Below are 16,735 nucleotides of genomic sequence, written 5' to 3'. Positions count from 1 at the left end.
GCCAGTTAGAGGAAGAAATTGTATCCAAAGCTCTGACTAAGTGCAGGCAAAAGGGCTGCACCAACCTGTTACCTCCCCATCTTATAATCAGTGCATAGCTTCCTATCTATAAATCTGAAACGTCTGTTAATACTTCACTGAGAAGCCTGATTAAAACACCCGGTCCACACGGTGCACAAGGACTTTAAGTCACTCAGCAAGTCCTCTCCCTCCCTTGGGGCAGCAGGCACATTTGGGCTGGGGAGTCCAAGTGACCAAGGAGCACACCAGGTACAAAACAATGCCCAGCCCGCAGTCAGAGCATCATCCCAGGCTGTTGGTGGGCCCCAGCTCTTCCTTCAGCTCTAGTTTGAAGGGGCACACGCTTGATTAGAGGCAAATGAAACCTTTTTGTTGCTTCCCACCGCATGTGGAGGCTATGGAGTGTCACCCAGCAAATTAAAATATGCTGTTGAGAAGCACCTGTATTTTTTAGAAAGTTGGTTAAGTTCAAATAAAACCCCAACAAAACCCCTCAGAGTATTCATATCCTGTAACAACCTTTCCCATTTGGAAGACTTATCTGAAGATACCCAGGGCTGCTTTCACTTATGCATGTCTGCATGGCTAATTTCTCTGCATAATGAAGTGATGCATTAAAGGCCATTAACGCTTGAACTTGACTTTTGATTATATTTTTACATTATATTAGAAACCTATGTTAAAAGAATTTGGTTTTGAGATTCAATAATCTTGTATATATCTCGCACCCTGTCGGAGTGCAGGGAATTGTGTGCTCAACTGCATCAGATATTACTGACCTATCGTTTGGGTACGTAATACAGCACCGTAAGTTTCTTACTGTACACTACCTGTCAGTGACACCTATAGAAGCTTTATGTCTATATTACAGGAAGTGATATTAAAAAGTCAAATCAAACTTAGAGAAAACCTGGAGTACCTACAAATACCCAAACTTTTACAAAGCATTTTAACTCAGGCTGACCTCATTACAGAGCGGGAAAGCCGCAGCAATAGGAATCCTTCCAGGAGACCGTGTCAGGCTGAACATCACAGGCTTTGGGAAAGAGCAAATTCAGGCAAGGAGGAAACTGCAGTAAACGAGTGAGCTATATATGGAGTTCAGAGGCTGCCAAGGTTAAACAGCAGCTGTCTCAACATTGTCACAATTTGGACTGAAGAGAATCCCTTTTAAATCCTACTTGAAGTGTATGCATCCTTTTGCTGGATCTGAGTCTTGGGCAATACCAGCCACCTGCTAGGCCAGGGGGTTTAGCACACAGGTATGGAAATGGGCACCGAAGCCCAGAGATGCTGGAAGGCTGAGGAGCAGCTGCCTCCGAGAGCCAGCTGGAAGAGTGGCCCGAGTGCGATTGCTCTCATCGGTGCTCGTACCAGCACTTCCACCAAGCTGGCTCCGGCATCTCCTTTCCCAGCGTGCCAGCTTCTGCAAATCCTCTGCTTTGGGACTAACTCTCTGTCTCTGCTGCGTTGGGAACCTGCACGCCCACCTCTGACCGAGGCTTCCACAGAGCATCAGGGAACCTCAGATGCAGACGGCGCAACACAAAGTGCTTGAACACCTCCGCTCCTCAGGGGATTCAGGGCTCCTAAAGGACCTAATTCCAGATTATTTTCAATATGATCATTCACCTTTTAAGGAAAAGTCTAAAACAAACCTAGAGCTTCAAACAACCACTTTGAGGCTTTTCTCTTCTGCTGCATTCATACTGGCTTAAATATGTCAAGCTTTCATACATTAGCATAAATTCATTTCAGCAGAGGTATGGGTTAAAAATCTCAGCCCTTTATATCTCAGATCCACCCTACAAAAAAGCATGAATTAAAAAAGACCTATATTAATAACAAAGGTGTTTATCATAATCATTACAGCCCATGCAGCATGAAGTCTCATCATGCTAAGGAATATACAAACAACCTGCCAAATCATTTACAGCTTAAATAATTTCCTTCTATCTTACAAAACTTGCCCCTGAGCACGGATTATTTTAAAATAGTCTTTCAAGTCCTTTCAGTGCTTGGCACATCTGAAACATTTTCATAGTTGATGTGAAAAGGTACATTAGTTGTGGATTTGTGTCATACATAATTGTTTCATTTTATAAAGCTGAATATTCAAATTACACAAAGGCACTTCTCTTTCTTGATAATTATGCTTTGTTTTTCATCATGGAACTGAGATCCTGACAAGTTTTAAACTTCATATCCTGTTTCTTACGTGTCTTAACCAGGTTCCCATCCTAAGCTCACGATGAAGGTTAAGTACACAAAACATTGGTAAATTCTGAAGGCAATATTCTTTGTTACGTGATTATGTTCTGGAATGAGCTATAGCAAACATTGCCAAAACCCCTCTGAAACCCAACACGCGAGTCTCAGCCCTATATTTAACAGTTCTGGGAGAATGCAGCTAAAACAAGTGGCCTTGGCAAGGCACAAGTAGAGGCGAATCTGCTGGCAGGAGGAGCAGATTGCCAGGAATAAGTCCTTTAATATCAAGATCAAAGCAGCTTTTGTCCTATTTTTCCTTAGGTTGGTGCTATGCTATTTTAAACTTAAATGAAAGTATTAGAAACTACATCGGCATAAACAAGTTTTTCAGAGTTTATAGCCATCTTTTCTTTAGAGCAGCTGAACAGACTGCTTTCGGGGCCATTAACATGAAGGAATAGTGACATCAGGTGGACTATCACATTAATCACAGGCACATCTCAATTTTTCTATGGCAACTTCTACAGAAGAATGGGCAAGTGCCTGCCACTGTGGATGCCTCCTGACCAAAATGAGACCAGTGCGTCTCACCAAGATGTTGCAGCCTTCAAGCAAAGTGTATTTGGCCATCCCTAGAAAGGTCCTTACAACACACGCGGCACTTTGTGTTCCGTCTTGAGCACGTTTCAGTTACAAAAAGAAAAATGAGTTTGTCTAACAGTACTCGCCCACATCAGGTTCTCTGCAACTTGATTGCAGGCAGCATCTCCTAGAATGGACCATATGCTACTCTGCATGGTCCCTGTTTGTGAGGACCTAACCCTGCCGTCCCTCCTGTGCCCAGCGGAGCTGCTGCTGACCCCAGCTGGGGAAGGATCAGATGCAGCATCTCTCCAGGACATGCCAAGAGGCTAAGCATAAAATGTGCTGGGTTACAGGAGCAGCAAAAGCCAGCCATGTGTTGCCCCACAGCTCCTAAACCCGCACTGTCTCCAGGGATGGATGTGATAGGATGTAGAATTGATATGGGAACTAATATAAGTTTTGGGGCAGAGAGAGATACACATCTACAGATACACATTTTTTTTCCAAAGTGGTCTGAGAGGGTGAACACTATCTTATATGTGTAGGTTTTCCCAGACTATGTTCCCTGTTTGGAAATGGTATGATCGGCTCACTATTTCCTTCCTCCCCTCCACTGTAACTGCAGCTCTCTGACAGAGGAAAGGCTGAGAGATCCAGGACTGTTTAGCCTGGGGAAGAGACGGCTCAGCGGGATTGTATCCATGTGTATCAATACCTGATAGGAGACAGTAAAGGAGATGGAGCCAGGCTCTTCTCAGTGGTATAGTAATATTGATTCTATTAAAACTCTCCACTGGATCAGTATCTCAATGACAACTAGCACATACGCTATTCCGCAGGTTGTAATCTCCCCAAATTGGCACAGCAGCAGTCCTTTTAATACAGCAAAGGTAAGTTATCTGGCATGATTTTGACACTATTTTCCTGAACAATTTCCACCTGAACCTTATTTGGGAACCTCTGTAGTTACATACGAGGATCTACTAACAGATTTGTAAAGCAGTTAAAGGTGAAATTACCAACCTTAGGCTTTTCATCATCAATATACAAGACACTGGGTTTTTTCTATAGAAAAAAAATTTAAAAAGTAGTGCTTGCATAGCCGAACCACCTCCTTCTGTGTATTTGTTTCCCTCAATGATCCAGCTTTTGTGCTGTAAGGTTTGACTTCTGCGACGTAACATTCTCCTTCACCATTTTCTGAGAGCAAAACACTTTCAGACAGTTATTACAAAGTTCTGGACAGCTTCTCCCATGACAAATGATTTTTTTTTTTTTTTAATAGAACTTTGAATTTCAATGAAATGATCTAGAATCACGGTAATACATCAGTTGCTCACAGGAGCTACTGCACACATTGTTCACTAAGGCAACCGAACCCCAAAAAAGAAGTGATTCATCATTAACCAAAATGGAAATTCAGCACTAAAACCCTGCAAAGTTTAAATCTAGTCTTGCATTTTCTGTCTCCATTCTTCCCCCCAGTAATCCACTAGTGGGGGGAGGGGAGTGAAACTCCCTTAGCTTAAGTAACTATTTCTTCCCACCATTCCTAGCCAGGGAAGCTACAGTGACAGGGCTGAAAGCCTTGTATGAAGCCTTATTGGGTTTCTCACTGTAAAAGCCTTGCTTCTGAAAGAACAAAATGTTGGCTGTTTTGAAGGACAAAACTTCTCTTCTCTGCTGAAACAGAATCTCATCAGCTGTTTGTGCTTTTTTTTTTTAAAAATACTTTAAAAAGTATTCTTTCTTTTTAGTCTTACTACTACCTTACTACATGTGGCAAGTACACTTCAAATTTAACCATCCCGTAACTACTTCAGACAACCTTTTACATCTGCGTTGCTATTCATAAATTACTATACATACTGCTACTGCTTGGTACTCGCTATCACACATACTCTGTGCCAAATCTGCTACACACACGCGTGCATATATTCGCGTCTCAAAAGCAACCCCCCTCCTCCCCAGGCAAACTAGCGGGATGTTATGCTTCAACTCTTTTCCAATTCAAAATTTGTCAAAATTTGGGTGCAAATTAATCATTAAGCAGTTATGACTTAAAATCCTGAAGCAACTTCCGTATGTATAAAAGGAGAGGAGCTTTAAGCCGTGTCTCAATCCACAGAGATAGATTTTCAGAAAGAGATGCAGGGTAAGTGGAAGCCTTTTATCTATTGTGAATCAAGTACCTTTTGTCAAATTACTTATCCAGAGTCAAACATTTAATTTGCTGGTACACCATCTAAACCTCTTTTGGCTCCCAACCATTTAAATGTTAAAGGGACACTGTAAACTTGAGAACCTAAAATTAGAACTAACTTTGGTTTCAGGTACACGCAGCTTACCCACTCATTGGAGAGCTGTTACTATGTGTTACCAGCTAGCAAACAAATGCACAAAAGCCAAGCGATATACTTAGATTTATGACTTGTTTGCCTAGCATCCGTAGCATGAGATCTTTCCAGACAAGATTCTTGCTGAAAGATGCTTGAAACCTAATACGGACTGGCAACAGACCACTAGGGGGGAAAAGGAAGAGGGACATCTGCAGTAACAAACAGGATGACAGACAAGACAGCAATACATCTGAAATTACTGAGACACACTATGAAGGAAAACATTAGAGAGGAAGGAAAAGGATTGGTCAAAACAGCACAGTTTAAATCAAGCTTTTATTACTCCCCCTTCACCTGTCAACAACAGGAAGCTTATTACCAAACTATGTAAGATAAAGGCTTGATCATTTTTACCTGTCAGAAAAATCACAATCCAAAACACATCTCATCCAGACACACAATGCATTCATTGGCTACAGGTTACAAATTAAAGTTCTTAAATTTCCACAGATTTGGCCCAATGGTCACTAGAACTGAGTTTATCTACATCTCCCCAGCACTACTGGCAGGTGTAGCTACTGTAAAATATGTGTAATAAAACATTTTTATTGTAGTGATAATCCAGGTTAGCTACGCAGCTGCATTCTGATGAATATTTCTTAAGCACGGTTTTATGCCTTCCCTATACTGAACTAAATTACTCTCATGAGATAAATTGTACCTTTAGTTCTCAGCAGCTTTATGGATTTTTCTTAACTGCTCTTCTACACAGTAAAAAAATATGACAAAGCTCCTGAAAGTGGAAGCAAAAGAGCTTGGTGTGACACAAACACACAGTAAAAGATGGCACTAAGGGATGGCTGAGCTGCTAACGCCAACAGATGGCTTAGAGCTTCGCTACATCAAAACTGCCTTTCCAAATTTCCGTTTTTCCCCCTTTACAAATGGATGATTACAAAATTATGAGACAGAATAAAAAAAAAAAGTATGAATAACTGATAACTAAACCTAGCTCCACCTTCTACAATCAAAAATACCTTTGCCTTCTATGGCATATTGCCTGGGCTCATACAGTAAGCCCGAAATCCAGTGGATTCACACCGTCTGGAAGCACTTAGTCAAAAGATTAAACTAAAGAATGAGGCAAAAATTTCTCTCACCTGGCAGTGGGCTGAACACTGCTAACTCCTTGACTGTTTCTTAGCTTTTCTTTAAGGCCTTGGAAAGCTGTGTAGTACGGTGAAATAGAGAAAGGTGCTCCCGACACCTCCTCAGTGGATACTGCAGAGAAATAGTGAATTTCCAGCCCTGTGTGTTTCTCTTACAAGCACACAAGCGGTGACAAACTGCCTCGAGTGTTCTCATTTGAGCTATACAGATCCTTGATAGAGGAATCATTAATACCCTGTTAGAGGAATCCTACACATCTCTATTTTCTTCCAACTTTACATTAGTATTTCCCTCCTTTACATATGCCATTTATTTTGAACATTTTTTCCTCAAGTTAAAAAAATGCAGTGGCAAAACCACTCCCACTATGCTATGTTTCCCTATTTATATTGAGTTAAATCAAATGTATATGCACATAAACTCTTAGTAAAATTTCTGTTAAACCACCTTTGTGCAGTAAAGTGAATTAAAATCAGATTAATATAAGTATGTAATGTCCTCCTACACCACTTATGTCCTCTTTGGGCTTGCAGTAGAGAGAAAATTGATTTTAAAGTTAACTAAAAAATGATGGACCAAAACCATCTGAATAATTTTTTAATAGTTCCTATCTGGTGTATTAATTAGACATTATGCATATTGCTTTTAATCCACTAGTACAGGCATGGAATATAGTACAATACAATATTCATTATACTTAACACAAGTTTGCAATCTTTCTGATCAAGGGCTGCATCTTCAATCAATTTACAGGGAAGCTTCTTCGTGTAAACGTGTATTTGGAGTTCCCTTACCAAAGGAGCAGAAGATACATTCTTGAGCTTCCCCCAAATATTGTTATATTGAATAATCTAGCAGTATCATAAAAGGCTTCAAACCACTGAACCAAAAAGATTAAGACAGGAAAAATCCTTCCCATGTGAAGAAATGAAAGCAATAAACAGTAGGTAGGTACTTTACCTACAAATCTAGCAAACTAGAATAAAATCTCTCCCTTTGGACATCTTTCCTTATCAGCTGTCTTCAGCACAAGACAATGATTACTCCGCATGGATAACCCTGCAGTTAGTCAGCTGTGCTTTACACTGCAGAAGTTGCAAGGAGAGAGCACTTAGGGATGGGAGGAACTTGTTGAACTTATATCGCAATGCTTGCACCAGAAATTTAATTGCTGATTCTCTAGAAGCGTATATATAAAATATTAATTTAGGACCATTATTTAGGGGTGTACTTTTCACGTTCATGTGATCAGTTTGTAATGTTTACTTATGTTTTGGGTACTTTTTCCTCACTAAGGGAATATTTATTGCATTGACTAGTGCACTATTCTTATTCTGTCATCATATTTGCTCCTTCCCCACCAGTGGCATCCTGGGAAATATGGAGATCCTCTAGCATTTCTGCCAGACTGATTCGCGGAGGACCATCATCATCCGTGTCGCTCTCCACTGGAACATCTGCATCTAAAAAAGCAATAGAAAAAAACCCAAAACACAGCTAAGCAAAGAAAACAAACCCATAACCCCCTGAATAATCCCAAGGAAGGAAGCAGAAAGACCTAAAAAAGCAATAGAAAAAACCCAACAAACAGCTAAGCAAAGAAAACAACCCATAACCCCCCTGAATAATCCCAAGGAAGGAAGCAGAAAAAGACCTAAAACCCCAATACAACTAACAAACCACAAAACCAACAACCAAACAAATCCCTCCTAAAAAACAACAATCCCATAGCAATTGCCCTCATGGAAGACGCTGAATTATGTATCAAATCCTTCACCCTGCAGAGGTTTTGAAAAAACCCAACAAACAGCTAAGCAAAGAAAACAAACCCATAACCCCCTGAATAATCCCAAGGAAGGAAGCAGAAAAAGACCTAAAACCCCAATACAACTAACAAACCACAAAACCAACAACCAAACAAATCCCTCCTAAAAAACAACAATCCCATAGCAATTGCCCTCATGGAAGACGCTGAATTATGTATCAAATCCTTCACCCTGCAGAGGTTTTGGGTGCGGGAGAAAATACGCTTCTCTCTCTCATGTTCAAGGCAAAGCAAACAAAAATCATCAACATCCATTCAGTGCACGTGAAATATGCTGAATACCTGAAGCTATTACATTACAGTGTTTCTCCAGGCATGAGTAGTTCAAAGAATCCAAATACAGAACTTCAGTAAAAATATTTTCACTCAAATAGTCATGATCTAGTTACATGCAATTAAATGGTTAAAAAGGCCTTACTTCTGTAAATGTTGACATTCTTCCTTATGGCTTCATCTTCTTCGAGATCTTCAAGGAAGTCCTGGTATTGTCTGTAAAAGATGCTTATGTATTTACTCACTTTTCCTGTGGATTTATGTGAATTTATAAAACAAAATAAAATCAAAGAAACAAAGCCCCAAGGAAGGACTGCAATTCACAGCCCTTCAGACGTGCCTTTTGATAGCATTCCTACATTTCCAACTCATTCTTTCTGCTTTTTTCTTTACTACCTATTAGTTTCCAAATAATTTAATTTGCCTGTTCTCATTTAACTCTAATTGCCTCATTTTTTCTACTCAACTGAACGTTATTTAGAATCTGCTGTTGCTGCATCAGCTTTGTCACTGAACAAACCAGTGACAAGCGTGTTTTCACAGAAGTGTCTCTTTAGCTAGACAGACACCAACTGTAAGCTACAGACACAATGCTTCTAATATTGCTCACTTGTCTCATGATTTAAGCTTTTCTCGGAAAAAACAAACATAGTTTTTACATTTTGCAACAGTAAAACTGAAAAACCTCTAGTGCTATCTTTAAGATTTCAGGATTTGGTCTGTTTCCAAACATCCCTGGCCCGCTGTCCTCAGTATCCATGTTCCCTGAAAACTTAGCAGGTAGGATAAACCTAAGTAAGGTGCATATGCTTAAAGCACTTCCTGCACTAGGGAAGGGGGAAAAATGCAGAGAGATAATGTTCTTCAGAGAACACTGATATCAACCTGTCCTATGAGCCAGCATCACGCTCAAACAGAACCAGCAGCATTTGCTTGTGCCCCCTTAACAGTCAGCACATCAGCTTAGGCATTGCACTGGGTTTTTCCTCAGCAGAAACTGAGAAATGTAATTTCTAGACTTGGCACAGTATCCTAGGCAGGAGGGACTAAAAAGCTTCATGGCAGATACTGAACCTTTCATCGTCTGTATCCGTGCCTTCTCTGTCCCTTTCTAGCTCTTTCAGCTTCCAGTTTCTGCGACGCTGGCGTTTGGTACGGTCATAGCTTTTCTTTATTAATACCTACAGTGAAAAACAGCAAGTATTTACACATACACACCTTCAATACTACTGATGACACTCTTTCAAAACCCCAAACTCCACCCAAATCTAGATTTGGGTAACTGTAAAATCAGCTGAACAAATGGTAGAGTCAGTCTGGCACTCAGAAGTTTTATATCAAATTTATATAGCATTTGTCAATTCAAAAGTTTCCAAACACTTTGGATTATGTCCTGAAGAGGCATACACACACTGGAGTTGTAATACAGTTTTCACCACACAGTGCATGGTAATTTGAACAAAACCAACAGACAGTAAGGTAAGTTAAAGTAAATATATTATTCAACCACCACAAAAAATTTAAGTAGTGAGAAAATAATTCTCAAAACTAGATGCTATTCAAATTTCAATATTAATATCCCCTATTCGTTTGGCATTACGGAACTAGTGAGTATTCATTATAAAATCATATTCCCTAATACCCTTGGGTAACACAGAGAACTTTGTACAGAGAAAGAAAATGGTCTTACCACATCAGGAATACTGTGTGGGTTCATCTTATTGGCAAACTCGTCATTTAAGTTGCAGTTCGCCAAGTCGAATCTAAAATGAAAATAGGTATTTTATCCTACCCTTCTATGTAAGTCTACAAAATTGAACTCAGTGTATCATATGTTTGTATTAAAGAGCAGCATAGCATAAGTTACAGTTCCTAAGAAAGATAAATGTTTCCAAATGAACTACAGAGCAAAAAAACCCCCACATCAATACGCAGCTGTCCTAACTATGAATAACATTTAGAAGCTGCTGTTCCCAAATTCTTTTCAGTAGCACTCCCCAGCCTCCTGAAGCCAAAGAGCAGTATCCACTGAGGTTCTGTTGGGCTCACAACAGCTCCAATAACATTCATGCTTAAGCCTGTTTGAGAATCACCTGATTTGCTTAATCTTACAAAAATTTCATATTTGAAATTGCTGCATACGATACTCACTATCAAACAGAAAGATCTTGCCTGGTATTTCAAAAATCCCTCCCATCTATTTGTGTCTAAACTGTTATTCCAATCTGCACTCTAAAGTTAATACTTCAGTTGTCTTATTACTAACAGCCCTTTTCCCAAGATGACCTCTGCTAGAAAAAAAAATTTTCCTGTATTAGGACCATCTCTTCATGGTCAAGATGAAAGATTCTATCCCTTTTGCTGATTTCATTTAGAAATCAGAACAGTTCAAAACTTTCTTGATAATACATAAGCCTGTAGATAATCCAGAGAATTCAGTCATTAAATAATCATTTAATAAAAAACAAGAAACAGAACAGACCCCAAGACAAGGTCGCCAGGATTCAGAATGTGCCCCAAGTGAGTACAGCAGAAATACTGATGATCTGTATTCAACTCCGAGGTTTTCTGTACCCAGGCTTCAGCCAGTGTATGCTTGAGGAATGAAAAATAAAACACTTGTAATCAAACGCAGCTTAACTTGCTGTGCTATTAGAACGTTTGCACTGCTGTATTACTGTTTTAAATTACATTTGCAATTAAACTTGTATTTCTATATCAAGCATCCAGTGTATTGCTTGCTACTCCTCATTTCTCATCTTTACAAAAGGAAATGGACATGCCAACCACTTTTCACAAGAATTCCACGAAGGCTGTTTCTATAACTAGACACATGTTTTGGGAGGGTTTTTTTTACTTCAGAACTTTCAACCACATATAGCTTTTGACTGAGAAGAAAGTGTTTGGTACCGATTCATTAATTCTGATTAAAAAGAAATGCTTCTACACTTCAACAAAAAAAATTTAATAATTGAAGAGTTGCAAAGCTAATATAAAATAATTTCAATAAATGATAGTAACAAGTAGAGTTTAAACTCTTCAACCAAAAAGAATTTCTGAAAGTGGAATTCACATAACACCTCTGCAATTTCCAAACCAAAACTGTCCACATCTTCCTGAGAAGAGCTTTGGCCAGTGGCAAGACACAGAAAAGCATACATCTGACTTTGCAAGGTAGAACAATTCAAAACAGAAGTTCAGCTGAGTAGGGGAGGGAGGGAAGAGGAAAGCCCAAAACATTGAATCAAATAGAGAGGAACTCTTACCTTGTTTGATCTTGCCCCTGCACCTGCACCTTTTTTCTTTTCTTGAACCCTATTGATATCCATAATGATAAATTCCTCTAGTTGTTTTGGGTGGAACAAGCTATTGAAAGGGTGGCGCCAGTAGGTATTTCCGTCAATTTCAGCAACTGGAAAAAAAACCACCAGCATGGGCAATCACAAGGGAGAGAATTTCTTGCGAAGAAATTAAAAGGAAAAGGAAGCATTTTCCAAAATTAAGGCAACTGCCAAATGCATTTTGTTCAAGTTTGTTATTGCAACACAAGGACATGACACATATTGCAAACTCGTGCGACAAGAGCAGTTGATCTGTGACAGCTGAATCACATATCACATGTCTGAAGCATAGACCTTTTTATTCACAAGAATCATTCTCCTGGATGTATCCTTATTAGAAGTATTTTGCTGGTGGAGCTTACCAGCAAATACCAATCAAAGCACAGTGTTTCTGGTACCGAAGTGGCTAGAATCATAATCCAGGGGAAAACCAGATACCATCTAATTTTAGAGGAATATACCCGACAAATGTAGGTGCTTAGCAGAGACCTAGAACATCCATGAACTTAACACTGACCCTGCACACTTTGCCTAGGAAACTATGGAAATCAAGCTTAAGAGAAGTGTGTCTTAGCTCGCTATTACATTTCTATGTCAGTGATTATACAGATGCATTTACATCATTACGGTCTAAAAATAGAAGATTTCATGAAAACAAAAAACAAAAAAATTGTGCCAGCAGAAAATTCAGATGCTGCTGTAGTGCAGAAAAGAACTCATAACTTACTCTGCAGAGTGCTAGGATCGATGAGGTGGATGGTACTTGTTACTCTAATGCACACACAGATCTGGCTCATGTTACCAAGACTCTGTGCCAGTTTTGGTGACAGACATACAACATTGTCCTGCATACAAACAGAAAATAATTTACACTCTTATTTCCTTAATTTTTAATCAAGTCTTCAGGGAAATCTGAAATAGATTTTTAAACTTTGTGTTTTCAGTTCTCCACCCAATAACTTCCTCAAGATAGCTGCTATCTGCACTTTCCTTGCTTCATGGGGAGTAGACCCCTTCATCCCCCCAAACACACAATAAATCAGGCCTCCATCACCAAAACCAAACTCTACCCACTTCATACAATGCCCTGAAGATGAAACAGAGAAACTACCTTGCATATTGGAACAATTTCCACAGAGAAAGTGCTTTTGTAATTGTAGACATTACTATGAATATCATGTGAGATCAAACGTTGGGATGATTTTGATCTATAAAACATAAAAATAGAGCCTTCAGGCAGCAAGGACATTACTTGAAACAGGAGACAATCAGCACAAAGTACAGCAGTGAACGTATATAGCTATGTACTACAAATACAAAAATTAAGGAAATAGAAAAATGCATGAGGGTTAGTTTTACAGTGGCTCAAGTGGAAAACACGGGACTTCTGCAGAAAGGATTTTGTCTGTTTTAACTAGAATACAGGTTCCTTACACTTTCACTCACAAAAATCTTTAAAAATGAAGGATAAAAGACATTTCCGAAAAGCTTTTGAGTACTCAAGGCAATAAACGTAAATTATATACCTAGATGGAACTGTACACTGAAGAAAGTCTACCATCTTCTGGGCCTGTTGCTTTGAAGAATAATAAAAATCCAGGCCATCTTAAAGAAAAGAAAGCTTGATGAACATAGCTATTTCAAGTACTATGTTTTTTTTCAAATACAATACATAAGCTAAGTAATCTGTTGCTTATCTGTACACAGCTACTAACGCAAGCACTCTTCCAATATAGAACAGGTTAGCCTTTTCTACCTCAAGACTAACAAGCCACCTCACTCACCATGGATTTCTTTGATGCGAAGTGTATTTTGATGAAGCCTGTGTTTTAAAATCAGCTGCTCCAAATAGTAGAAAGTCTTCTTGTGCAGAGTCTAAAACCAAACAAAGGTAAAATTATCAAGGTCACTTAAGAACCATCTAGTACAGCATCTCTGAAGAATAAACATTTATATGAAGAGATCATCTAGAGAAGGAACAGTCCAAAGTCTATTCCAAATTATTATTATACCAAATTATCTAAAGCTTCTGTTTCTCATTTTTGTGTAATTGGTTGCTAAAGATACCATTTTCTTTAAAGAAGATTTAAAGTATTTATAAACAATCTGTACCACTGTTTCTAACACTGCCTTAAAATGCAGAAGGATATTTAGTAATTCACACAAGATCCTCCTGCCAGCCATCATTTAAAAAGAATATGCTAATAATACTGGACAGCAGAGAGAAAGTTTTTCTAAACTAAGATCAGTAAGAAAAAAACCCAACATGAATACAAAATGTATTACTGTGGCAGTGTGCAAGTGTGAGTACATCTTTTTCTGAGAAAATCAAAAATTCATCCAAAGATTTATTTGTCTGCCTGATTGTTCTGCCATGAGCAAATGAAAATTCAGTTTGCCTCCACCTTTTGTCTGACTTGCACTACAGCTTTCCAGAAATCCTTAGCTTCAATCCTATGACAGTCTTCACACATTTGAGACTGAATTATATATTCCACCACAAATGCTTGCTGAAGAACCGCTCCATTTATCACCTGCAAAACAAAAGTTTAAAAGGTTTCCTCATTAGTCCTGTCAAGACAGAAAGCTAGTTTACCACAGCATTCTGAAATAACTTCCATACTATACTATAACTATATGACTGGCAGCTATATTTGGGTCACAAATGTTAGCACTATTTTCTCTACTTTACTGGAACAGCAGATAGCCTCTTCAAACTGTGATGAACGGCACTTTAATGACAAAATCGAGGCAGGATGAAATCAGTATTCTCTCAAGATAAGCCAGTAAACACATGCTGGATTTTACCAGAGAGAACGACTTATCCAAAATGTAGTAATAATAAAAAATAAAGAAAATCATACTGTTTGCCGTAAAAACTTATAAAAAGCCACACGAATACTATATGCCAGTTACCTCTTTCTGAACAGTCAATTTCAGCTTCAGCCTCTTAGAATGTGGTTCAGTCCAAATAAAGCCTGCATCAATCAGCCGGACCTGCCAGTGGGAAAGAACAAGAACTCAGCTACTGCTGGCACATTGCACTAGTACACGTGTTAAAAACATGCAGCTCTAACTACCAGAAAACACAGGCTTATGGTATAGTTCATTGTTCCTCAACCAAGTGAGGAAGTGAATAACCTTAATTAAAAACATACGTTATCAGTATACCAAACCCAATTAATAATGCTTAGTTAGAACCCCAAGTTTGATCTACCTAAAATAATGGAGATGCAACCTCACAGACTGTCATGCCATAGTAACTGAATACACTACTCAACAGTATCTCTGGATGCCATGTAACAATCAAGTTGGAGAATGTAATAGTTTCTTCAGGACTTAAAAGCCAATTTAATCTCTAAAGCTAAGAACATGCAAATTTACTGCAGCAAAAGATATTTTGTGTATCTAAGTACTAACCCAATAGCAATAAGGCAATCTAATTCAAACCTTGATGACTGCAGTAACAAAACAGGTTTTTTTTTCCTAAAACACTATCTCAGATTTTTTCTTCTGATAAGATTCTGAACCTAAGAGATAGATACATTATTCAACATGTGACTTTCAAGTTAGTCTATATACAGACCTCTGCAACCCTTCTTCGTATTGTAGTAACCGGTAAGAACAAGTATTGTATAAACAATTTGAAAAATATGTAAGAAGAAAACTGTAAAATTAAAGTGCGTTAAAAATATATTCGCTTCCTTCAGTTAATTACACTCAAGTCCCATTTAAAAAATAACAATTGTGCAGTACACTGCATGCTCTGAAGTCACAGAACCGCACTGCAGTAGCCTCCTCAGTATGCTTGGAAATTCTTTGTTAGGACCTGTCCTTACTGAATCCTCCAAAATTCTAGTATGGAATTATATGAGACCAGATTGTCATTCTCTATGCTCAACATAAATCAGCTGATAAGCTCTACACAAATACAAATGGCTGCTCCAGAAGGATCAAACCTTGTATAAGTTAGCTAGACTTCACTTTATGCAATACCAATAGACACACTATGAAATACCAATAGAATTAGCTACTCACCTTGCTCAGTGAAGCTTTGATTTTTTTAAGACACAAAGCGAGAAGCTCTCTTGATTCTAAGGTACACTGAATCCAGGTTCCTGGAGGCTGAAGATACCTATGATACAGGAAGCATTTTTCAGCACGTGAAGCTGCTTCAGCAAATTAAATCACTCAAAAGTTGAGCAGTTATTTACCAAGCCTTCAGTTTTATTATCAACTATGCAGCTACAACTTTTTACCTCCCTAAGCATTATGATTCATGCATTCCAAGTGCATTCACACTTTTACTGCCATCCTTACCAATTTGCCCGCTTTTTTCTTTCAGGGACCACAAACTCACTCATTTCAATCTTCTAGACCCTACTTAGAAACAGTTTTCCACTTCCACAAGAAAAAAAATACAGGAATGTGCTGGAAAATCATAAGAGACCCGATGAGAACACGCACTGCCGGCGTACGCTGCCCCGCTTTCCAGCCGCAGTAGCGACACCGAGGGCCCGCTTCCCCCCCAGGAGTGGGCTTCGCCCGGAGGAGAGGGAGCAGGGCCCGGCTGCCCACCTTTCGCACTGCTTGCAGAAGTGGAGGGTGCCCTGCTTGGGGATGCCCTCGGTGATGTCCACCTGCGCCCGCAGGCACCCCACGCACATGTTGGCCGGGTTGGGCGGGATGGGCACGCCGCACTGGCAGCAGAGGCTGGAACACAGGGAGGAAAAGTCAGTCACAAACAACAACTCTGCCCTCAGAGGTGACAGCTACGGGAACCCTCGGTAGGAACCGAAGGTACATGTACGTTTATTATTTTTTTTTTTTTAAAGAAAAGTTGTGGCCCAGGAGAGCCGTCACCCGCCCCAGTTTATGGCCGCCCAGGTACCTCCCCCCCACGGCAACGGGGCGCCCTGAGACCGAGGCCCGGCCGGCAGAGCCCCGCCACGCCACAGCCCCGCCGCCGG

At 39.5% G+C, this 16,735-nt stretch overlaps 1 protein-coding gene across 1 annotated transcript in view; it reads right to left on the bottom strand.

Annotated features, from left to right (window-relative positions):
• Positions 1-5,475: 5,475 nt before the first annotated feature.
• The window catches only part of NMD3 (NMD3 ribosome export adaptor), a 13,026-nt gene continuing 1,766 nt past the window's right edge, over positions 5,476-16,735 (bottom strand). Inside the window, exons 3-16 of the mRNA XM_009279432.2 lie at positions 16,344-16,478; positions 15,804-15,900; positions 14,682-14,762; positions 14,171-14,299; positions 13,550-13,640; positions 13,292-13,370; positions 12,877-12,973; positions 12,493-12,610; positions 11,691-11,836; positions 10,907-11,019; positions 10,115-10,187; positions 9,499-9,605; positions 8,570-8,640; positions 5,476-7,789 (exon numbers count right to left, since the gene is read on the bottom strand). Coding sequence (XP_009277707.1) covers positions 7,656-7,789; positions 8,570-8,640; positions 9,499-9,605; positions 10,115-10,187; positions 10,907-11,019; positions 11,691-11,836; positions 12,493-12,610; positions 12,877-12,973; positions 13,292-13,370; positions 13,550-13,640; positions 14,171-14,299; positions 14,682-14,762; positions 15,804-15,900; positions 16,344-16,478 — 1,471 coding nt within the window. The 3' untranslated portion in view covers positions 5,476-7,655. The remainder of the gene's footprint in view (positions 7,790-8,569; positions 8,641-9,498; positions 9,606-10,114; positions 10,188-10,906; positions 11,020-11,690; positions 11,837-12,492; positions 12,611-12,876; positions 12,974-13,291; positions 13,371-13,549; positions 13,641-14,170; positions 14,300-14,681; positions 14,763-15,803; positions 15,901-16,343; positions 16,479-16,735) is intronic.

The sequence above is a fragment of the Aptenodytes forsteri genome, unplaced genomic scaffold, assembly GCF_000699145.1.
Source record: "Aptenodytes forsteri isolate BGI_AS27 unplaced genomic scaffold, ASM69914v1 Scaffold299, whole genome shotgun sequence".
NCBI lineage: Eukaryota > Metazoa > Chordata > Aves > Sphenisciformes > Spheniscidae > Aptenodytes > Aptenodytes forsteri.
The sequence above is the reverse complement of the archived record's forward strand: the minus strand, read 5'-3'. Positions and strand labels throughout refer to the sequence as shown.